The 25309-nt window shown below is 37.8% G+C and overlaps 1 protein-coding gene across 5 annotated transcripts in view; it reads right to left on the bottom strand.

Annotated features, from left to right (window-relative positions):
* Positions 1 to 25309, bottom strand: part of PTPN13 (protein tyrosine phosphatase non-receptor type 13) — a 243238-nt gene that overhangs the window by 143134 nt on the left and 74795 nt on the right. For all 5 annotated transcript variants that reach the window (XM_066281165.1, XM_066281164.1, XM_066281168.1 and 2 more), the window contains exons 3-6: positions 14565 to 14743; positions 12469 to 12534; positions 11614 to 11799; positions 6280 to 6367 (exon numbers count right to left, since the gene is read on the bottom strand). In XM_066281165.1, coding sequence (XP_066137262.1) covers positions 6280 to 6367; positions 11614 to 11799; positions 12469 to 12534; positions 14565 to 14743 — 519 coding nt within the window. The remainder of the gene's footprint in view (positions 1 to 6279; positions 6368 to 11613; positions 11800 to 12468; positions 12535 to 14564; positions 14744 to 25309) is intronic.

The raw sequence follows: 25309 nt of genomic DNA on the forward strand, positions 1-25309 counted from the left end.
GTTATTTCTGAAAGCAATGCCTTTTGAACTACTCTTAAAAGATTTCACATGAAAACTTCACTGATATGTCCCCATCCTGGTAGAGTTAGCACCTCCTTCTATTATACTGACAGAGCAGGTTGGACCTCTGTTAGGACATTTCTTTCACTGTATTAAAATTATCCATTATATTATATATCTATCATCAATCACTTCCACTCATTTCCCCACCTCCACCCCAACCCCAACTAGAAAATAACATAAGGGACCATGTATTATTTGCTTTTGTATTTCTAGTTCTTGATAAAAAAGATTTCAAAAGAATGCTTGTGGAGTGGATTGATTACATAACTTTTTGAAACCTATTAAAGCAAACGCTTAATCCACCAGAAAGATTACTGTAAAAAAAGACCAGGGTTTTAATTCTAGGTTTACCATTCAATCCATAAGCTTGGGCAAGCCACTTAATATATATATTTTGTACTTCCTTCATCTACAAAAATGTGGACATAACTTGTTATACCTTCTTCTTTGAAAAGACAGAATAAATGAACTCACTCGTATGAACTATGACGAGTGCTCCGAATAAGGGCAACATAAAATCCTCATTTTTCTGTCCTTTTGTTTCTGCTTATTTTCCTCAGCATGTAATTACCTACTGAGGGGGAATTTAAGAGTTTCTTTTTTTTTTGAGAGGAAATCATGAAACCAAGAATCAAAAGTTCTCCTACAAAAATTTTAGGTTTATTCTATAATAAAAATATCACATTATTCAAAACAGAATAAGTGGTGATTATAGGCAGATTTTCTATTTCTTGAGGAGGCTCTGAAATCAGAGAAAAGTTTACAGACAACATTAGATTCTATATAATTATAAGCATACAAATTTAAATTAAAATCATAAACATTTTCCTCTTGGAGAGTACATAGCTTGCTAAAAACGGAAAGGGGAACAATAAATACACCTTGAAGAGCTAAGAATAAACAATTTTAAGAACACAGAAAGTTTTAATAATAAAATATTCCATTTTTAAAAAATTTTATTTTACTATTATTTTTTTATTCAGCGAGAGGAGGGGAGGCAGAGAGACAAACTCCTGCAGTGCAGGATCAGGGATCCACACAGCAAGCCCACTAGAGGGCAATGCTTGCCCATCTTGGGAGGGGGGGTTGCTTCATTGCTCAGCAACTGAGCTTTTCTTAGTGCCTGAGGCAGAGGCCACTAAGCAATCCTCAGCACCTGGCACCAATTCGCTCCCATTGAGCTATGGCTGCAGGAAGGGAAGAGATAGCAAGAGAGAGAGAAAGACGTGGGAAGGCAAGAGGGGGAGGAGTGGAGAAGCAGATGGGTGCCTCTCCTGTGTGCCCTGACTGGGAGTCAAACCTGGAACATCCACACGGTGGCCGAGGCTCTTCCACTGAGCCAATCAGCCAAGGCCAAAACATTCCGCTTAAGTTAAAAAAAAAAATCTTCCCGGTAGAGTACACTTTATTTTAACTTGTTTTGTTACTAATTATAAACATTATCTCTAACTGGGTATCATATCATCATTTACCTTTCCCCTCACACACACACACAAAAATTCACAGCATCTCTTAGAAGCTAACTTCAAAATGACATTTCAGTATTAAAAGAGGCTCCTCGATTCCCCATCTGTCTTCACAAATGTGTTCAAGTATATAAAAAAAGAAACATGATATTATCAATACGCCCAAGTTCTGAAGCTGTATCGTGCTGATCTGATCATGGTGTAGGTTTCCACCTTAAGCTTGGCAGGAAATGTTTGCTTTCTTTCTGCTTGGTGAAGCCGTTTTATCAGCATTGGCAGTATTAAATAACAAAGTGGGGGCAAACAGCCCACTAGTTTGGGCCTTAGCTTCTGTGACAGATCTCAGAGGTAAGATATAAGGAGGAACTTTTTAAGGTCATTTACTCATAGATGAGACATTTTATTGTTAAGTTTCAGTTGAACAATCAAAGTACATAGATACAAGGCATTATCCCTAAAATTGTTTACTTCTTTTAAACTACATCTGTACCTCACTTCCCATTGTGATATTTTCTTTATTAAAAATTGCGGTTAGGAGCTTAATTAATAAGCTAAAGCTATCAGTACATAAAGGCTGTATGTTGGTTCACATCAAAGAGAATGCTTGACTATTAATGTCGTATGACTATGGCAAGGTTGCTTTGCTGCGAGTGACCACTGACAGTGGAGAACTGGCACTGCCCCAAAGGAACACCAGTGTCCTAGAGGAATATTTCTTCTTCATGAGGTAATTTTTTTGCTAATCTTAAAGCTTTTATATTATTATATGCCACTGACTATTAGCTGCTAAGTGCTCCTGTCTGGTAATGGCTATAATTGGTATATTATTTTGATTCTGTTTTTGAGATATGGCTTTATAGATTTGTTAAAGGTAAATTAAGAAAGCCCTTAAGCAATACTAGTGTGGAAAGCTATGGCTAAGACAAGCTGAGAAATTTTCTTACATTACATGTGATCCAAAACACTATTGTTTGTTTAATTATCAGGACCGGCCTGAACAGGCGGTGGCACAGTGGATAGAGCGTCAGACTGGGATGCAGAGGACCCAGGTTCAAGACCCCGAGGTCACCAGCTTGAGCGTGGGCTCATCTGGTTCGAGCAAAAGCCCACCAGCTTGAACCCAAGGTTGCTGGCTTGAGCAAGGGGTTTACTCGGTCTGCTGAAGGCCCGCGGTCAAGGCACATATGAGAAAGCAATCAATGAACAACTAAGGTGTTACAACGCGCAATGAAAAACTAATGATTGATGCTTCTCATCTCTCTCCATTCCTGTCTGTCTGTCCCTGTCTATCCCTCTCTGACTCACTTTCTGTTTCTGTAAAAATAAATAAATAAATAAATAAATAAATAAATAAATATCAGGACCACTGATTCTACCCAAAATATAAACATAAACAAAATTTGGTTTATTCTGAGTGATAACTAATTTCTTACAAAGTCTCTTGAGTTTAAGATATAGGAGAGATTTCATTCACCAAAAAAAGATTAAAGGACTATTAGAGAATAAACTCTATGTAGAGATTTGTTAAATTTTTTTAAGTCATTAACATTAGTCCTAGATTATCTGCATTTGGACAGTCTATTAGTCATAGAATTTAAAAAAGCTGTTAAGCAATAATACTAAATCTTTCTCAATATTATAAAAACAAAGTCACAAACAAAAGACAATAATAAGTTGCTTTAAAATTTCTAATGTATTTGTTGTTGTAATAAGAAAATAGTCTAAAAACATGAACCAATATGGTAAACTATAGTTTTCCTTTTTACTTTGCATACAATTTAACGTTTAAAATACATGACCTAAAAAAGTAAATCACAGTTATATAGATTTTTTTATGAAATCATTAAAAATTATATTACAAATGTATTATTATATCTAATATTTTTAAAACTTTTTTCACATCCATTCAATCAATGAATAGTCATTCAACCTACACAAAAACTAATGTACTTAATATACTAGGTTTTCCCTATCCTTGGCATCTACAAGTATAGTAAGCTTTAATATACTGCTTTTATTTTAAAAAAATGTATATAAGTAAATAACTTGTTATTTCAGGTATGTTATATAGTAAGTACATATAGTCTCAGTTCAAGCTCTAATTCCTATCTCTAAAATATTATTTAATAATTAATGTCTGTAGCAATAAGACTAAATCACTGAAGGTAATATAATCTAAATTATGTTAACACTTGAAAGTTTTTTAAGTTTAATAAATTAAATATGGTTGGGTGATCTTTTTTCTTTTCTATCAAAATGGATAGGGATAAAATTAGGTTCTCTTACATATAACATTTTTTATTGTTAGAAAAAATTCCAACTGACCTTAAAAATTAATAATATAAAACTGTGTTTCCTAAGTTAACAAGTAACAAACAAGAAAACTTCAGTTTCATAACATGGCCACTTAGTTGACAATAGATGACAGAAAGGAATTCTAGGAAAAAATTAAAGAAAGTCTAGGAAAGAAATAAGGAAGCAAGGAGGGAGAGAGGGAGACAGAGAGCAGAGGGGGAAGGAAAGAGAGGTGGAGGGAGGAAAATAAACTGGAAAGAAAAACCAAAACCATTTCTTAAATGCTTTAGTTATTAAAATATTCATATTCTTCTTTAAAAAGACTCTTTCAGCCTGCCATTGGCATTTACCCGTAATTTTCTGCTATTATTTAGTTCTAAACAGGACAACTGACTAAAAATTTGATGAATTAACAAAGTGCTGCTATTCTGAGCACCAAGGTTCATACTGTATCATATTTCAAATCCTCGAATAGTTTTAAAATAAAGGGAAACAGATTTTTTTCTAAAAAAGAGATGTTTCTTATATACAGGGGGAAAAGCATATTAAAGAAACACAAGAAAAGGTTAACATTTCTTTTTGAATTGCCATCAAAGCACTGTAAAAACTGAGTTAAACAAAGTTTGCCTTCTGATTTTTTTTACCTCCACATAAAATAATAATGTTTTAGAAAAGAGCCTTATGTAACCAGAAATGAATTGATTATATTGATATAAAAAGCTAAGATCAGCTTTTCAGAGAAATAGTCATTATTTACAATAAGTAAAATAAAAGTACCAAAGCAGACACTTGACTAACTGCATCACTACAGAATCACTCCATTAGAATGCTTTTATTGCTTTTGACTTCTTCATAAACAACAGTACACTTACTCAGAGTACACTCTTCCCTCTCAGAGATAAGAGAGTTCCAAATTCCACAAAACGTTTGATCCAGATACTCAATCATCTATATTTAATTTTTAAAATAAGAATTTCTCATAGATTTTAAATAAGATAGCTATGCTCTGATTATGTGATTAAATTGAAAAGTTAGGGATCTTAGCTTTCTAATTGGATTATACCAATTAGAATATTTTATTAGAATATATTTAATCCCCCATAAACAAAATATTTTTGTTAATGTTTAGATTATCCTAATTGTCAATACTGCTTGATAAGCAGGAAAGAGAACAAAGATATTCAGAAAATAAAAAGTTCATTTCATAAATAAGCTAAGGCTGAAACTTGACTTTCAATTTGCATGTTTGGAATTTCCATAAAAAATAGCTTTCATGATTATATGTTGTTGACAAATAGTAAAATCATTCTTCATCAGTTTTTTAAAAATAAGCATCATATAACCTGAGAGAGTATTTATAACTGCAAATCATAAAATTAATTTGTCATGAAATCAATTTAGTGGGTTACTAAAAAAGAAATAGAATAGGAAATAAAACGTGCAGTAAGAATAATGTCGCTTTGTGAAACTCTTGTTTCAGTAGCATTTATAGCAGGGGTCTCAAACTCAACTCAGCATGTGGGCCACAGAGCAAGATCACAGCCTTTTGGCGGGCCGCACTAGGTCTACAAAAGGCAACTGTTACGCAACACTTTTCTCACTGCAGTTGAAAACAAAAAAAATCAGTACAAAATTGTTTGGCGGGCCGCATGCGGCCCGCGAGTTTGAGACCCCTGATTTATAGTAATAAATATGTATGTATTGTTTTCATCTTGCTTTAAAATGAAATTTCAATATAAACTACCATGATAAAACAAATAATTGGTATTATTGTTATAATAATGGGGAAAGGAAATGATTTACTGTGGGAGTCTTGGATCTCTCTCTCTCTCTATATATATAGATATAGATATCTATCTACACACACACATATATATATAATTATTCAGTGAGAGGAGGGGAAGCAGAGACAGACTCCTGCATGTGACTTGACCAGGATCCACCAGCAAGCCCACTAGGGGGCGAGGCTCTGCCCATCTGGGGCCTTGTTCCATTGCTCAGCAACCAAGCTCTTCTTAGCACCTGAGGCAGAGGCCATGGAGCCATTCTTAGTGCCCGTGGCCAAGTGGTTCCAATAGAGTCATGGCTACAGGATGGAAAGAGAGAAAGAGAGAGAGAAAAGCAAGAGGAGGAAGGGTGAAGAAACAGAAGGGTGCTTTCCAGTGTGCCCTGACCAGGAATAGAATCCGGGACATCCACACATTGGGCTGATGATCTACCATTGAGCCAACCAGGCAGGACAAGTCTTGGTTATATTAATAATGTTTCTGCATAATTTTAATGAACTGATACATTAATAAAAGTAGTGTTCCTATCTGTTTCCTGCTTCTACTGTGCATACTTATAGTCTAATTATGGTCACAATGATGCAATTTTCAAGATAGGTAAATGATTTTTGTAAGGGAAACAATAAAATAAGGTTAAAGCTTAAAAATTCCTACTAATACACTCTTACCTGTTGGTAATCCTTTTCCTCTCAGTCGGTCACGGATAGCCTGGCTTCGATCAGGCTTTTGTTCACTGTTAGAGGAAAGCTGATCCGTCTGTACATAGGTGATCAAAAAGCAAGTTTGACAAAGGAATCTCCCCTTATTTTTTCATGGTAACTGGCTATTGCATGACACTAGTTAGGCAATTTTTGGAGTGTACAGCATTAAGTAAATTTGTTATTGTTAATTTGTATTCCTTGGGTAAGATTTATGTAGCTCAGTTCTGGCCAATTTATCATCAGGAAATACAGGCAAGAAACAGTTATCAAAGAATAATCTGCTAACTAGGTAACAAAGTTAGCCAAATTAAAGTAGTTAAAATAAGTTCCACTTGAAAACAGTAAACTTGAATTGGCTTTTTCCCCAAGCTGATAACTACGTTCATCTCTAAAGCTAGATTATAATTTTAAAACAATATTAATTCTGGTATAATAAAGCTTTTACCTGACTGTAACACTACATTGAGTTTGATTTAAATTATTTAAAAAATAATTTTCTAGATTTTCCCTGCCATAAACTATATTTGAGAAATGCTTTAAACTAAATGGAAATTTAAATCAATGCTCTATAGTAGAGTTCCCTTTATAACAAAATGTTTTAAAAGTCTTAAATTTTAATAACTTTAACTGAGGGTACTGGTTAAAATAAAGCATGTCAAGTTGGAGCAATTCCACATTATCAGGGAGAAAAGTTAGAACACTGGGTTTATTCACCTGATTATTAGAGTGAAAATTTCAAGAAATAAATAGAAGGAGAGAGAATGGTGAAGAGACATTACTTAAATCTGGCACCAAGAACACACATACGCTTCTGTTTACACACACACGTACACACGTTCTAACATTCCTTCCTTAGTGAAACTTACAGTATGGATTGAAAAACTGTTTAAAGTAGTATATTCAAGGTATTGTGTTTCTTAACTGTAAGAAGATTTAATTGTATATATATTTTTAAATGATGTTAAATTATGTAAATGGTATTTGTCCAGATGACACTCTGTTGTCAGTAACTGAGGAGATCAAGAATGAACTGCATCTTGGGGAATCCCTGCATCAACACTGCTATTAGTAACAGCTGCCATTTACTGAGTAATTAATATAAGGCAGGCACTACCTTAGTGCTTTACATGCTTTATGTTATTAAGTCCTCAAAAAACCTCATGGGGTAACTATTTTTTGAGGACTATTATTCTCTTATTACAGCCAAAGGTAAAAATAGCAAGAAAATTTCAAAGAACCTTGAAACAGCTCATCAACATTGAAATAATTACCTTCACAAAAGTTCAGTAGCATGGGCGGATGGTATGTACTATTTTTCCTATTTCACAGATAAGTAAAATTGAGAAAAAAATGTTTAACATTAAACCAGCGGAAGAACCAGGACAAGTAAGCTAGCCTGCTGACTCTTACTCAATACTAAGTAATTTTAAGTAAGAAGTATGGTCACATAAGGCCACAATGAGTGCAAGACAAGCTCGCTCCATCAGCTACGGGGAGCAGCAGTAGCCACAGGGAACCGTAATGGCTAAAAGCATGGGCCTGGGGGTCAGAGACATCCAGGTTCCAAATGTGTCTCTGTCATTTACCATGTGTGTGGCCATGGGCAAGTTATTTAAAATCTTCCTGAGCCTTAGTTTCATTATCTCTAAAATGAGGATAAAATTAAAATTACCTCAGCCCTGGCCGGTTGGCTCAGCTGTAGAGCATCGGCCTGGTGTGCGGGGGACCCGGGGTTCGATTCCCGGCCAGGGCACATAGGAGAAGCGCCCATTTGCTTCTCCACCCCCCCTCCTTCCTCTCTGTCTCTCTCTTCCCCTCCTGCAGCCAAGGCTCCATTGGAGCAAAGATGGCTCGGGCGCTGGGGATGGCTCCTTGGCCTCTGCCCCAGGCGGCAGAGACGCCCCAGAGGGGCAGAGCATCACCCCCTGGTGGGCAGAGCATCGTCCCTGGTGGGCGTGCCGGGTGGATCCCGGTAGGGCACATGCGGAAGTCTGTCTGGCTCTCCCCGTTTCCAGCTTCAGGGGGGGAAAAAAAAATAAAAAATTAAAATTATCTCATGTAATCTGGGGTTGTGATGGTGACTAGATGTGAAAAAGCACATACACTACTTTAGCACAGTGTCAGAGTTAGCTCTGCCCAGGGAAGCCCGGGAAGCTAGCAAGCGCATGGGAAAGATGAGGGGAGCATTTCATATTTACTTAGTAGAAATTTGCCTCTGGAATAGCAGGCTCTCTATATACTGATTTCAATCAACCCTTCCATTCTCTATCCCACTAAACAAGCCCACAACACATCCCATATCAGACTTATCACTGTTCTTCAAAGACACCCTGCTCTTTCCAATTTCACAGCATTTATTCAAGTATACTTCCTTCTGCCTTGATTACTCTTTTTATCTAGTCAACAGAATCTAGTCCAAAGTGCTATTTTTCTTTCTTTCTTTTTTTTTTTTTTTTTTTTGTATTTTTCTGAAGCTAGAAACTGGGAGAGACAGTCAGACAGACTCCCACATGCGCCCGACCGGGATCCACCCGGCACGCCCAGCAGGGGGCGATGCTCTGCTCACCAGGGGGCGATGCTCTGCCCATCCGGGGCGTCACTCTGTTGTGACCAGAGCCACTCTAGCGCCTGGGGCAGAGACCAAGGAGCCATCCCCAGCGCCCGGGCCATCTTTGCTCCAATGGAGCCTCGGCTGTGGGAGGGGAAGAGAGAGACAGAGAGGAAGGAGAGGGGGAAGGGTGGAGAAGCAGATGGGCGCTTCTCCTGTGTGCCCTGGCCGGGAATCAAACCTGGGACTTCTGCACGCCAGGCCAACGCTCTACCACTGAGCCAACCAGCCGGGGCCAAAGTGCTATTTTTCAATGAGGTCATAACTTGTATTTCTTCCCTTTAATCTCTCATAGCTTTGAAATAATTTCCTAAGTTAGTTTTCATATCTTTCTTTGCATTTTATAATTAAGCAAGTGGTTGTTGAACTTCAAATAAGAGCTCTTAGAAGGTAGAGTCTATACTATTCAAATGTGCATCTCATAGTAACTAGCACAGGTTATATATGCAGATGAGCAACACAGTTATTGTAATAAGCTGAACTAAATACTAAAAAGGATAGAGATCTTTTATCTAATATGGAAAATTATTAGATGGATAACTGAATTTCATGGAGAAATATTTCTTTATGGAAACAGAAGGAAAAATATTTCTGGCAATTTTATTTTAAGAGTAAAATCAGCAAACAGGACAAAAGTTTTAAAGGAGGTATGGTGTAATATGTAGAAAGATACCTGTATTGACTAATAAGAAGCCCGATGTCTCAATTTTCCTATTTATAAAGGGAGGTTGTTAATGTTGATCAACAATTTCTCAAAGGGAGTGTTATGAGATCTGAAAAAAGATCCAAATAAGTTTGGGGACTGTTTCACTTATTTGCTCTCTCTCTCTTGAAGGTCAGTAATACAGTCTAGTGTAATCAAGGCTCTGAGAAGTTCTGCAGTGAAAACAAAATTTCCCTTAAAGTTTTCCTCAAGCTTATTTAATCATAGAGCTTTTTTTTTTACAAGAAAGAGTGAGAGAGAGACAGAGAGAAGGACAAATAGGAACAGACAAAGGGAGAGAGATGAGAAGCATCAATTCTTTGTCGCAGCACTTTAGTAGTTTATTGATTACTTTCTCATATGTGCCTTGACCGGGGGCTACAGTAGAGCGAGTGACCCCTTGCTCAACCCAGCAACCTTGATCTTCAAGCCAGCGAACTTTGGGCTCAAGGCAGTGACCATGGGATGTCTACGATCCCATGCTCAAGCCAGTGACCCTGAGTACCAGCTGGTGAGCCTGTACTCAAGCCGAATAAGCCCGCACTCAAGCCAGTGATCTAGGGTTTCGAACCTGGGTACTCTGCGTCCCAGTCTGATGTTCCATCCACTGAGCCATTGCCTGTTCAGGCTAGTGAAATTTAATAACAAAAATATGCTTGAAACTTTGGTTTGGATAGAGAACTTCCATAGATTTTTAAAAAAAATATCTTTACCTTTGTTCAAAAAAATCACATGCAGAAATATAAACAAATAAATCAAGTAAAAGTGGAACGTGTATGGATAGGAAGGGATATAAGGAGCCAAGAACCCCCACTCACTCAGCCTCTACTACCTTCATTCCCCTTCATTACAGAATTGCAAAGGCTCCATGCGGTACAGCTTACAAACCATTTATTTAGAAGAATATCTGAGGTGAGCCTGTTTCTTACCATCTGGCAAAGTATGTGGAATTTGGATATACTTCACTCTGCCAGCCATGACATCTTGGTTAAGACAGCAGAACTAAATCCCTAGGGATGAGGAAGCCAGTAGCAAATATGTAGCTCACACAAAGGACAAGGACCACTACTCAGGGACCATAACCCTAACGGGTAAGAATAGATAAAGTTTAGAGATAGATCTGATATCAAAACCAAAGATGTATCCAAACTAGGGCAAATAGGGCAGTATATAGTTTAAGAAATGCAGAAGTTGCCTGACCTGTGGTGGCACAGTGGATAAAACGTTGACTGGAATGCTGAGGTCACCAGTTCAAAACCCCAGGCTTCACCAGTCAAGACACAAAGGAGAAGCAACTACAAATTGATGCTTCCTGCTACCACCACCCCCCTTTCTTTCTCTCTCTCTCTTCCCTCTCTCTAAAATGAATAAATAAAATTTTTAAAAAAAATGCAGAAGTGGGACAATTATTGATAGATATAGTTTGTCATTCTTGGGATCCTTCATATCCAAGACAAGAGTTAAAGTGGAAAAGCCCAGGTCGGGGGCAATATGGCAGGAATACACACATACACTCTTTCACCCCAACCTCCCCCAACACCAGGTGCCAGGCTCCAGTGAAGGAGGGGAGGGTCTTGGGAACACCTAAGAGGTCAAGACAAATAAGTGTCCAAGAAAGAAAAATAAAGCGACAGAAAGTACATTTAAATAATTTTAAAGCCCATTTTGCATATCAATACATTGTTCACAATAGGCAGAACCCTGAGGCAAAAGCAAACATTTTCAGCTCTAATATGCTGTGATTCTATGACTCCTGCTGAATTAAGGGCCTAAGTAAAGACTAGGTCTCATAAAATCTAGAAGACTAAGTAATTGCACTAGACTTGTAAGTTTTAATTATTGTTTCAAATAACATTAGAAAAAGAAATTCAGTCTCCTGTTCCTAGTCTTCATCAATAAAGTGTTACCTATAAAATATCTTTAAAAGAAATTTTGTGATATGCTAAATTTAAAAATATGGCTATATATACCAACTGGAACTGTAGCTTACCCCAGAAAGATTGCCCAGAACCAGTTTTACCAACTGTTTCACGTAGGAAAATGAAGGTGCGCAACTGCTGTTCCTAACGTGGGCACTGCAAGCGTCCAGGACAGTCCGAACAGAAACCCGAGCATAAACCACATCCTCACACATTCCAAGCAGTATGCTGTTGAGATGGTCTCCGAGCTTGATGGGCTGAATATAAAGAGAAGAGAAGCTACATCGATAAATGTGCTTAAATCTTATAAATCTAATGATACAGGTATACTCCCATTTCTCTTGCTCTAATTTCTGAGGAGGCTGAGTTGTTGAAACCTGGGTAGTGACTGCTATAATTCTAAGAACATTCTAAAAAAATAATAATTTCTCCAGTATTTTATTACTATTTCACTATGAAAGTGTGACATTCTTAATGTGAACAACCAGGATAGAAATGCTGATGTGCCGAACAGTATGCTGTAGAACATATATAAATATGTGAAAGAGCATTTCTTAAATATAATTTTATTTTTCAATTATGGTTAACATTCAGTATTATTTTGTATTACTTTCATGTGTACATCATAGTGGTTAGACAATTATATACTTTATATACTGTACGTGTCTTACTCTGACTGACTTATTTCACTTAGCATAATACTCTCCAGGGATAGCCAAACTGTTGCAAACGATCAGATTTCTTTCTTTTTCATGGTTGAGTAGTATTCCATTGCATATATGTACCACCGCTTTTTTATCCACTCATCTACTGATAGGTACCTGGGCTGCTCCCCTATATTAGCTATTGTAAATAATACTGTAATGAACATGTAGAAGAGCTTTTTAAAAAGTGTAAAATTGTACAGATGTAAGGACTTGACTTACTTGGCTCTGAGGTACTTCATGATCAGCCCCCCAGTATAATGTCATTCCAAGAGAATAAATATGGATCTAGGAATAGAATTTTTTAAAATTCATTTTATTGTAAAACAATATTTAAAACCTTGGTAAGTACTATCTATTCATGATCTTTTTTCCCAAAGAAAGTATAACACATGATTTGAGAAAATAATCATTTCATATTTTTTATAAAAAAGAGAACTCTTAAAATAGAAAATAAGACTAGAACTTATTGGAACAGACTTTTCTTCCTAATTCCTCAGCCCAATTGTTACATATAACCATTTTTATTAGTTCCTATTTATTTTCAGTTGTGTTATGCAAACAAGAAAAAATGAATATATAGCCTTATTTTCACTTTCTTTTACAAAAGGTCAGAAACTTTAAAAACTACTTTTACTTTTAATTTAACGAGATATTTCTATATCAATGCTTAGAGACCTTCTCATCCTTTATTATTACTGTGTAGAACTCCATTTGGTGGCTGCAGCACTGTTTATTTAGCCAGTCTGTTAGTAATGGGTAGCTTCTCAGCCTTTGGCTGAGATCAAGTGTTATTAAGGGATAATTAGGATTTTCCCAAACTTTTGCTATTAATGTTTCAACAAATAGTCTTGTGATATGTCATTTTGTACATGCATATATTTCCCTTGACCTGACTCAGAGATTATGGATAAAGGGTAAATCATCTGTAGTTCTGATACATGTTGTCAGTTTCCTACACAGATGTTGCATTTCTACCAGTAACATATAAGAGATTTTCCGCAAGCCTTGTCCACACAATGTATTACAAATACTTTGATATTTGACAATTTGAAAAGTGGAAGTAAAAATCTCACTGCTGTTTTGATTAGCACTTTTTCTTGCTATGAATGCATGGGGGGAGGGGGTAAATGGAGAACAAAGCCAGTCAGACAAGATTCCACACTTTTGGATTTAACAATTTTACTACTAGCAATTTATTATGTTAATTTTCACACTTCTGGAAATAGTGTACAAGAAATGATATCTGTAGGCAATATTGAATTCTCCAAGGTTTCACGTCTAAGTTATTATAGTCTACTACATATACTATACTTGTCTCAAATTTTTTTCATAAGCTTGACAATAAAATCAGATCTTCTTCTGATGTCAGTGGCATATCCATCCTCAGACTGACTGTTTCTAACATAAACTTGTCCTTCTTCATTATTCCATCAAATGAAATGTCGAGCTCTGTCAGCTTCGCTTCCACTGTACCCTGTATTCAGTTCTTTTCCTGTTATTAAACTCTCCAGACAGATCTATACAACCGTTCATCTCATCTAGTTACCCACTTTTCTCACACTTACCCTCTGACATTAAAAAAAAACAAAAGATCACGTCATATCCCTCTCCTAAAAATAGGATAGTTCACCACTGCCTCAGAAGAAAGTCTCAAGTCCTGGCATTTGGAGTCTTCCTTTTTCAGACCTACAGCATCCCTTTGTTCCCTAACCATAGCCTTCCAGATAGCTAATGCTCCAGCCTAGCTGGTCTAACCAAACATTCACCATCACAGTGGATAATTTCTTACCTGTCATTCCATATACTAATAATCCTGAGTGAAATGCCCATTTCTACTTATTTTCACTTTTCTAAATCCTATTCATTCTACAAAGCCCAATATAAACACCACCTTCTCTGCAATATTGCTCTATACTAAAGTTTATTTTTCCTTCTCTATATTCACCAAATATGTTATACTTCTATATAGCATTCACTTCATTCTGGCATGTATTACAGATTATTCAATACCTATTGATCAGTATCAGCTGGGTTTTTATCTTCCTAATAATGAGCACTATGTTTTATACACAGCAGGTATTTATAAGTATTTTAAACATCAGTTAATAATGACTCACATTTTTTCTTCGATCCATAAAGTTTTATAAAACAATTTTTAAATTCTTAAAGTAATTATTAACTTCTTAAAATACACGATCACTTAAAATCAATGCTTTTTCTTCAGAGGGTTGAGGTAGGGTAGCCTAGTATCTTTATTATAACTCAACCAAATAAAAAACAAAATTCAGCAAAAAAGACTTCACATTGAAAGTTACCTTTTCTACATCTGAGAGTGACGTTAGTGAGTGGTTCTGAAGAACCTCTGGTGCAGTGAACGCTCGGAGATCCTGGTTGGAAATGTCTTCATCTGTAAATGACACACCGCCCGATGGCAGCAGCAGCAGAGACCAGGGAGAAATAATAAAGCCAAGGGCCGCAGGGTCTGCTATGCTTACTGGTTTGTAACCAGGCAGAATAAAGGGAAAAAAGAAAGATAACTGCTTAAAATTATAATCAGAGGAACTACAGATCACTTAAATGAATATCCCAGCTTATTCACATTATACGGTAATTGTACAGTTACATACACCAAGTCAAAGGAGAGTTTCATCTATCGACTACTGCTAGCATTATTAACAACAAGGTCTTGATTTGGCTTAATATCTCAAAACTTAGATGGTAAAGCTTAGAAACTATAAATAGATAACTTTGTCAGTCATAAAACAAACTGGTTTAAATACTTTCACAGTGAGATAGATACAGAGATAAAAGTCAGTAGTTCTTAAACTTTTTTTATTGTTTTTTTTTTTTTAATTCATTTTAGAGAGGAGGGAGAGAGAGAAAGAGAGAGCGAGAGAAAAAGAGAGAGGGGAAGGGGAAGGAGCAGTAAGCATGAACTCCCATATGTGCCTTAACCAGGCAAGCCCAAGTTTTCCAACCAAGGACCTCAGTGTTCCAAGTTGACACTTTACCCATTACGCCACCACAGGTCAGGCCAGTTCTTAAACTTTTGTGGGAGGATCATGAATTCCTTTGAGAATATGGTGAACATTATGATCTCTTTTAAGGAAATTACTTGTAAAAACAAAACTCTTTATACAAAAGGGTTCATAGATCTTCTTGTAGCCTATTTATTGACTCCAGGTTAAGATCCATGATTTAGATTATAATGGTCTGAAACTGATAGAAAGTAATTAATTTGATAATTCATCAGATCTGGAATTAGTAAAACTTTCAAATATAATTAAAGTCTCTTTTTTTGTGTGCCAAAGGATATATTTTTCAGAATAGATTTTGTTTTGTTTGCATCTGTTCATTATTTCACTAGAACTTCAAAGAGCCTGTATATTATCTTTTTCTTTTAAAAAATATTTATTGATTTCAGAGAGAGAGGAAGAGGAGAAAGAGAAAGACAGAAACATCCATCTCTTCTTCTATGTGCCCTGACTGGTAATCGAACCTGCAACTTCTGTGCATCTGGATGATGCTCTAAATAATTGAGCTATCTGGCCAGGGCAGTCTGTATATTCTCAAATGTGATAATGGATCTCTAATTTTATATTTTTGTGTTTACTTATGTGGCATATGTTTAAGAGTATTAAAAAATGCCTTAAAATTTTAGTGGTCCTCTTTTGAAAGTAAAGTGATACATTAGGCTAACAAAACAGACTTACTAAAGAAAACTTTATTTTGTCGTCCCATTTCAAAAATAAGTTAACATAGGTTTTAAGGTAACTGCTATGTGAATGAAATTATAGACTAAAGAAACTGCTATAAGAAAGAAACTGTTATAAGAAAGTTACAAAAGGCTGGTGACTGACAATGCCATTATTATTCAATCTGAATGGGTTATACTGACACCTAAGTCGAATAATAAGAAATTGGCAAAGTCTATGGAACAGTTATCAAACAGTATCTATGTGTTTCTGATAGCTACTTCTATTGGAACTAAATCATTTGTCCTTCTGAGTTTTTTTTGTTGTTGTTGTTTTGTTTTTGGTATTTTTCTGAAGCTGGAAACAGGGAGAGACAGTCAGACAGACTCCCGCATGGGCCCGACCATGGGCCCGACCGGGATCCACCTGGCACGCCCACCAGGGGCGATGCTCTGCCCACCAGAGGGCGACGCTCTGCCCACCAGGGGGCGATGCTCTGCCCCTCCGGGGCGTCGCTCTGCCTCGGCCAGAGCCACTCTAGCGCCTGGGGCAGAGGCCAAGGAGCCATCCCCAGCGCCAGGACCATCTTTGCTCCAGCGGGAGGAGAAGAGAGAGACAGAGAGGAAGGAGGGGGGGGGGGTGGAGAAGCAAATGGGCGCTTCTCCTATGTGCCCAGGCCGGGAATCGAACCCGGGTCCCCCGCACGCCAGGCCGACGCTCTACCACTGAGCCAACTGGCCAGGGCCTGTCCTTCTGAGTTTTTAATTTCTACTTATGGTCAAGAGTTTGATCTTTATGTCAATAAAAAAGTAAACAATTAAAATTCATTCCTCCTTTGAAGATTAAGAAAGCCAACTATACATGTTTTCCTGCATGTTTATAAACCTGAAACATGACTTTAATAACCATGTCAAGGAAGAAAGTGTGTTTGAATGCACCTTTTAATCAGTCAGCACATCTTACATTGCTCTGAAGCAGATTGACAGACCAGCGGTTTTCAAAGTCTGACCCATTCACACATCAGGCTGCTGAAAATATGGCTCACAAGTCTTATGGTAAAATATGTTTTGCCTGACCAGGCAGTGGCACAGTGGATAGAGTGTCGGACTGGGATGCGGAGGACCCAGGTTCGAGACCCCGAGGTCGCCAGCTTGAGCACGGGCTCATCTGGTTTGAGCAGAGCTCACCAGCTTGGACCCAAGGTCACTGGCTCGAGCAAGGGGTTATTCAATCTGCTGAAGGCCCACAGTCAAGGCACATATGAGAGAGCAATCAATGAACAAGTAAGGTATTGCAATGAAAAACTAATGATTGATGCTTCTCATCTCTGTCTGTTCCTATCTGTCTGTCCTTACCTATCCCTCTCTCTGACTCCCTCTCTGTCTCTGTAAATTAAAAAAACGAATGTTTTAATGGATCTTCACAGCTGGTAAGCCTAGGTAGATTGCTGCCCTTCACAAGTACTTCATGCATTTTCTGTTAAAAACTTCTTCCTAGGTATCTCAAAAACAAGTGCCACACCACCTAGCTAGAGAGGAGCTCAAACAAGGCGGAACAGTATTTTCTTTGCCAAAGAATGCTAATCAAAATATTGAGATATCACATATCACAACACTGTAAGACTCAACAATAAATTCTTTTCAAATGAGCAGCTAAAGGGAACAAATACTATGAGACTGCTTAGGAGGGCAGCGCACTAATATCTGATATGAGATGATGACAGTCTGCAACCAGAGTGGTAGCATCAGAGGTCGTGAGAACTGCCTGGAAAGTCAATGTACTTTCACTGCGGTAGAGCAGCAAGAGCAGCAACCACAGAACTTACTGACAGACTGGATGTGAGGAGAAAGACAGGAATCAGGCTGACTCCAAGATTTTGGTCTCCATAATGGAAAGAATGGAGGACCACAGCTGAGACAGAGAAGACTACAGACAGGGCAGGTTGCTGGGGCAGGGGTTAGAACTTTACTTTGGGACCTGTTAAGTTCAACACATCTGTCAGATACTCAGATGGGGGTGTCAAGTGGGCAGCTGGAGCTCGAGTTTGGGGAAAAGGTGTCAAGAAGACATACTTTGAAAGTAACTGGCCTAAGAAAGAGATGCCATGCCATTTAAAGCCCTGTGACTGGTTAAGATTACTAAGAAGTAAGTTATGATAGAAAAGGGAGGAAGGCCGAGGTCTGAGCCCTGGTGTACACCTACATTAAGACTGCTCCTCCTCCGCCTGTTTTCCAGGTTCCTCTTCTCTTGGACATCTGTGCAATAGTGGTGCTGTAACCTCCTTTATCACACTCCTCCTTTCACTCATCACCATCAATCTCCACCCCACTGTTTTAATTAATTCTTTTTATTAGCCTTTCTATGCAGTTCCCCAGTATCCAGTCATGAACCTAAGATAGAAGGCTGGGATTCTAACTTTCATGCTTAATTCCTTAAATTTCAGAACCATGATTTCTGGTATACCTGTTATAGGAATGCCTCCCTGAAGTCTACCTGCTATGGCCTGTCCTGCCATCCTGGATGCTGGCACTCACTCAGAGCAGAAAAGAGCTTGCTACACTCCTCCTCCTCCTCATCCCTGGCCACAGACTATACCATACCTCAGGGGTCCCCAAACTATGGCCCACGGGCCACATGCGGCCCCCTGAGGCCATTTATCCGGCCCCCCGCCGCACTTCCGGAAGGGGAACCTCTTTCATTGGTGGTCAGTGAGAGGAGCACATTGACCATCTCATTAGCCAAAAGCAAACCCATAGTTCCCATTGAAATACTGGTCAGTTTGTTGATTTAAATTTACTTGTTCTTCATTTTAAATATTGTATTTGTTCCCGTTTTGTTTTTTTACTTTAAAATAAGATATGTGCAGTGTGCATAGGAATTTGTTCATAGTTTTTTTTATAGTCCGGCCCTCCAACGGTCTGAGGGACAGTGAACTGGCCCCCTGTGTAAAAAGTTTGGGGACCCCTGCCCTACCTGACAGGGTGACATAGAACAAAACCTATTGAAGGTGAAAGCAATTCATAATTGCTTATTGCTCTGAAATTACTAAGAGGTTTATTCACTTCACAGAACAACCAAGGTCAGCAAAACTATTATTATTCTGGCAAGAACTGTATCTTTTAACTTCTGCTTTATACAGAAACTTTTGTTTGTTTTTAGTGAACATCTATAGTAAACCATTATTTAAGCACTATATAACACTTAAACATAATCCTCCCAACATTACAGGTCATTTGCTCATAGAGTCCACAGTACTACTGGGGAAATTAAATGTATACGCAAAGAATAAGAGAATATAAAAGTGATTTAGAGAACAGCAAAATCAACTCAACTACAATGAAAACACGATTTGTTCTGTTTTCACATGTGGCCCTTTAGATGAGTAAGATTCAACCATGGTTAAGGGGAAGATTCAACAAAGAAGAAAGAGCCAAAGCAATGGCATGGGACAGGAAATTATTGTTTGTACTGTATATAAAACAGCAGGAATTTTAGGAAGAGGAATGGTGAAGAAGAGTGAGACAAAATCACCGAGGTTGGTCATATTTTTACTTGTTAAAAACCTGCACACAGACACACACACACAAATGACACAAATATTTTCATTGTTTTCATATGTGACTTTTAAATGCCTTTTAATAAAGCTAAAGCACTTATGACAACAAACTACATGGCTGTCATATTCCCTAAACACACACGACTTTAAGTACTAAATTCTTTAGGAAAAAAAACCCCGAAAACATATTTTTAAATAATTGTAAAGTGTTATGCAAATGTACTAGTGAGAAAATTTAGAATCATGGCTAGAATCAGTCTAATTTACTCTCATTATCTAACTAAAAGGAAGGAATTTAAAGCAAATGTACTCAAAATCTTTCAAAGAATGCTGACAAAAGAATATTTAAAAATGAAATTCCAGCCTGACCAGGCGGTGGCACAGTAAATAAGAGCATCGGACTGGGATTCAGAGGACCCAGGTTCGAGACCCCGAGGTCACCAGCTTGAGCGCGGGCTCATCTGGTTTGAGCAAAAGCCCACCAGCTTGAACCCAAGGTCGCTGGCTCCAGCAAGGGGCTACTCGGTCTGCTGAAGGCTCGCGGTCAAGGCACATATGAGAAAGCAATCAATGAACAACTAAGGTGTTGCAATTCGCAATGAAAAACTAATGATTGATGCTTCTCATCTCTCTCCGTTCCTGTCTGTCTGTCCTTGTCTATCTCTCTCTGACTCATTCTCTGTCTCTGTAAAAAATAAAAAATTTTTAAAAAATAGAAAAAAAAGGAATTCCAGAGCTTGTAATTTAATATCCCATAATATTTTAGTTGTGTGATGATCGTCCTCCAGAGTGCTATTATTATGGAAGAGTAAATCTGATGTGAACTGATTTCAGTAGTTAAATGATCTATTCCAGTTGGACTTTACCAACATTCCACAGAAAAAGTTGCTTAAACAGAATTTCAAGCAGTTAGAGGTAAAGTTAGAAATAAAGAGAAATTTGATATGCAAAGAAATGGTCTTAGAGCTTCCTTCCAATGTCCCCTTCAACTAAGACCCAACTCCACACAATTTTGCCTGAAAGATCTTGCCATTTCCTTTAAATGGTCCCTTTCATTTTATTTTTTGGCTTTCTATTTATGGTATGAAAATTAGGGAAATGATCAGAACTGGGTAACAAACATGATAAGGGAAAACTAACCAAAAGTCTCAAAATCATCTAAAGACTTAGAACAACCATGACATCTGGTCACCTGAAAAATCCCTTTGTTTATAACAAATAGAGTAGTTGAAGTCATTCCATTTTATATGTGATCAGGGTTCTTGGCAAAAATCTATATAGAGGCCACGCCTTCAAACTCTGAAGGATTTGATTAAGTCACACTATATGGGAATAAAAATAAATACATTGTTAAATCAATCATCTGGTATAACAATGCACAAATAAAAATAAATTGTCTAGACGTGGCCAGGCAGCTCAGTTGGTTGAAGTGTCATCCCTATGCGTCAAGGTTGTGGGTTTGATCCCAGGTAGGGGCACATGCAAGAAGCAACCAATGAATATATAAATAAGTGAAACAACAAATTGAACTCCTTCTCAACTCAACAAATAAATTTTTTTAAAAAATAAATGGCTTAAAATATTTCCCCTGTATTTTAATATCTTCTTGATAATAAAGCTTTGTGATAAATTATTTAAGGCTCATTGAAAATTACACTATATGCTACAGATTGATTCAATATTCACATTTTATTAATTCTCCATAAAAATTGTTACCACTTTTTATTTTATTTATTTTTTTATTTATTTATTTTTTTTCGTATTTTTCTGAAGCTGGAAACGGGGAGAGACAGTCAGACAGACTCCCGCATGCGCCCGACCGGGATCCACCCGGCACGCCCACCAGGGGCGACGCTCTGCCCACCAGGGGGCGATGCTCTGCCCATCCTGGGCGTCGCCATGTTGCGACCAGAGCCACTCTAGCGCCTGAGGCAGAGGCCACAGAGCCATCGCCAGCGCCCGGGCCATGTTTGCTCCAATGGAGCCTTGGCTGCGGGAGGGGAAGAGAGAGACAGAGAGGAAAGCGCGGCGGAGGGGTGGAGAAGCAAATGGGCGCTTCTCCTGTGTGCCCTGGCCGGGAATCGAACCCGGGTCCTCCGCACGCTAGGCCGACGCTCTACTGCTGAGCCAACCGGCCAGGGCCTGTTACCACTTTTTAAAACATCAGTTTCTTTTTTTTTTTTTTCAGCAAGAGAGAAGTGGGGGACAGACAGGGACAAACAGGAACAGAGAGAGATGAGAAGCATCAATTCTTTGTTGTGGCACCTTAGTTGTTCATTGATTGCTTTCTCATATGTGCCTTGACCTGGAGGCTACAGCAGACCGGTGACCCCTTGCTAAAGCCAGTGACCTTTGGGCTCAAGCCAGTGACCATGGGGTCATGTCTATGATTCCACATTCAAGCTGGTAACCCCCATGCTCAAGCTGGTGAGCCCGCACTCAAGCGAGTGATCTTGAGATTTGAACCTGGGTCTTCAGTGTCCCAGGACAATGCTCTATCCACTGTGCCACTGCCAGGTCAGGCTAACACTTTAGTTGCATAGAATAGCAATCCCTTTTTGAAAACAAAATTATGCAAATGATTGGAATTAAGACATCTATTTAATGTAAATTGATAATGATGGTCTTTTCAAAGTCATTTAACAACATGTATATTTTCTTGATATAGCCAAGCATTCAATAGCATTTCACAAACTCTTATAAGCCTTTCATACTCAAGACCCTATATTTTGATGTCGTATGTCCCGGATCTTACAAAGCTCTTACCTAGAAGTCATACAAATACAGATGATTTAAGGTACAAAGTGTCTTAAAATAGTACTAATTTTTACTTTAGTTTCTTAGGGAATATATTTCTATAAGTGTTTTATTTATTACAAGGTATTCCTAGTTAACCTAGATCCCAATTTAGAAAAACTAGTTTAAAATTTTACAATCAAGCCGACCATCACTTACTGAGTAAATCCACATATGAAATTAGTATTTTACTGTTATCTAGTCATTATATTCAGGTATAACATGAATGATCAAATAAAGATATTTATTCAATATATGAATGTACATATATCAACTACAGCATTAGTATATAGTTTTAGGAAAAGGTTATTTCTGGTAGAAGTTACAGTAGTTTGATTAACATGAAATTATGCAAACTTGTCGTTCCAAATCGTTATTTTATGACCTTTTCTTCACTAGAATACAGAACAAAAGATATTTGTACTTTTTAGTAAGATACTTTGTTGCACAAACACATAATATTTTAATTTTTATTTATTTATTTTTTAAGTCCTTAAAACATACAAGCCACCTATCCAAGCCATACCCCTGGAACTTTGGTGTAATTTGTAATCATTTAGGCTTCTAATAGTTTTGTTTTGTTATATACTTGTAAGACTCAAGGTAATTCCAAACAAAGCACCTTTGGTAGCAAAACACAAATGAGACCTGAGTTTAACAAAAGTGATATAAAGGCAATCTATTTTAATAAACTAAATTAGTTATGGTTATTACAAGCAATAGGGCTTAACTGGCTTGACAATATGGATATAAAAAAGTAAGTCTCCAGGAATTTGGTTTCTTCTTCAGCAAACCTTCTTGGCAACTGTATCATAATCTGAGGAATCTACCCACTTTATTTCTTCGACCTATTCCTTCGCTTTCCTTCGATTTCCAGCTTTCCCACCAACCATCTTTATCCTCAACAATAAAAAGTACACACCCAAAAATTACATGCCACAATACTAAACAAAATGCTTTTGTAATTGTTTTCATGTATTTCTTCTAGAATATAAGTGGCTTAACAATAGGAATTATGAATTTCCTAGTGATCGGGTACAATGCCCTTAAATTAATACAATTGAAATATTTTAAAATAATAAGAATAGTCGACAATTCCAACTATATTCCATAGGTCCCAAACCCTTTAAAGGTGTCCTACTGCTATACTCTGCCCTAATAATTTATATTTGGATTTCGCTAATCACACATACACACAAAAAAAGGTTATACTGAATATTAAGAGTTCCACTATAAAGACAGTTTTCTTTAAACTTTCAAACACCAAGAACTCTAAATTATTCATCCAGAGAATACTCTGCATCTTTAATTTTGTTTTCCAGTCTTTATTATTTTAAGGGTTTTTTTCATGTATGATTTGAAAGAAGTGTCAGCTTTGTTAATATAATATTGAAACAAAGTTATTTCCAAAGCACCTGACTTTGGGAGTTTGGGGTAATTAAGAAAGCACACAAGCCTTCTGTCTCCTAAGTCACTGACAATTTTTATGTGAATTCTGGAGAAAGGGCACAGGATTCTCCACAGTATTTTTTTTAAAGCTTCCTGAGGATTCAGATGTGCATATCAATCTACCTGACACACATATAAGGACCATTAATAAAATGGTATCATAGCTCAATTAAGTTGCTTCTTGACCTTGTCCCTGGTTCCATTTGTACGTCAACTGATACTAAGAACGTCATGACATGGAGTATGTATGGCTTATATCCCTCCCTAATACTTCAAATGTGTATGTATATGTACACACACATATATTTACTCTTATAAAGCCACAAGTGGGACATTTTATTAAAGTCATAGCAAGCCAAAAAGTTTTACAAGTAACTTTTTGTGTTTTTGTTTCCTGTTTTTTCAGAGAAAGAGAGAGGGAGGCAGGCAGGCAGACAGACAAAGACAGAAAGACAAGAAGGGAGAGAGATGAGAAGCATCAGCTCATAACTGAGGCACCTTAGTTGTTCACTGATTGCTTTCTCATACGTGCCTTGACGGGGAGGTGGGGGGTGGGGGGGGCTCAAGCTGAGTCAAGTATCCTTGCTCAAGCTAGTAACATTGGGCTCAAGCCAGAGATCTTTGGGCTCAAGCCAGCAACCATGGGATTATGTCTATGATCCCACGCTCAAATTGGCGACCCCCGATCAAGTCCTCAACCTTGGGGTTTCAAACCTGGGTCCTCCACTCTATCCACTGTGTTTAGGGTACAGGTAATTGTTTTATGCAAATTATAATAAAGTCATTTCATAGTAGAAAGGCAAATGACTATCTTAAATAATTTTAAACTAGAAGTGAGACCTAAATAGCTCTTCTCTGCTTAAGAAACTGAATAAACAATACCAAATCAGGATGTCACTGTGCATTTAGAAATAAATTGCCTCACCCACCTAAGACATTTTCATTGGTATTCTTTTGAAGTTAGAAGCGCAGAGGCAGTCAGACTCCCACATGTGCCCGACCGGGATCCACCCGGCACGCCCACGAGGGGGCGTTCCTCTGTTGTGGCCACAGCCATTCTAGCGCAGAGGCCATGGAGCCGTCCTAAGCGCCTGGGCCAACTTTGCTCCAATGGAGCCTTGGCTGCGGGAGGGGAAGAGAGAGACAGAGAGGAAGGAGAGGGGGAGGGGTGGAGAAGCAGATGGGTGCTTCTCCTCTGTGCCCTGGCCGGGAATCAAACCTGGGACTTCCACATGCCAGGCCGACGCTCTACCACTGAGCCAACCAGCCAGGGCCTAAATAAAAAAAAAATTTTATTGATTGATTTTATAGAGAGGAGGTGAGGGGAGCAAGAAATATCAACTCATTGCTTCACTGTAGTTTAGTTGTTCACTGCTTGCTTGCTTCTTGTCATATATGCTTTGACTGGGCAAGCCCAGGATTTCGAAACAGCAATGTCCGAGTTCCAGGATGATGCTTTATCCATTGTGCCACCTCAGGCCAAGCTTTATTTGGCTTTTATTTTATTTTTTTTGGCTTTTATTTGGCTTTTAAAATCCCACTCCTAAAGAAAAAGAACTAAAAA

The sequence above is a fragment of the Saccopteryx bilineata genome, chromosome 5 (genome assembly GCF_036850765.1).
Source record: "Saccopteryx bilineata isolate mSacBil1 chromosome 5, mSacBil1_pri_phased_curated, whole genome shotgun sequence".
Classification (NCBI taxonomy): domain Eukaryota; kingdom Metazoa; phylum Chordata; class Mammalia; order Chiroptera; family Emballonuridae; genus Saccopteryx; species Saccopteryx bilineata.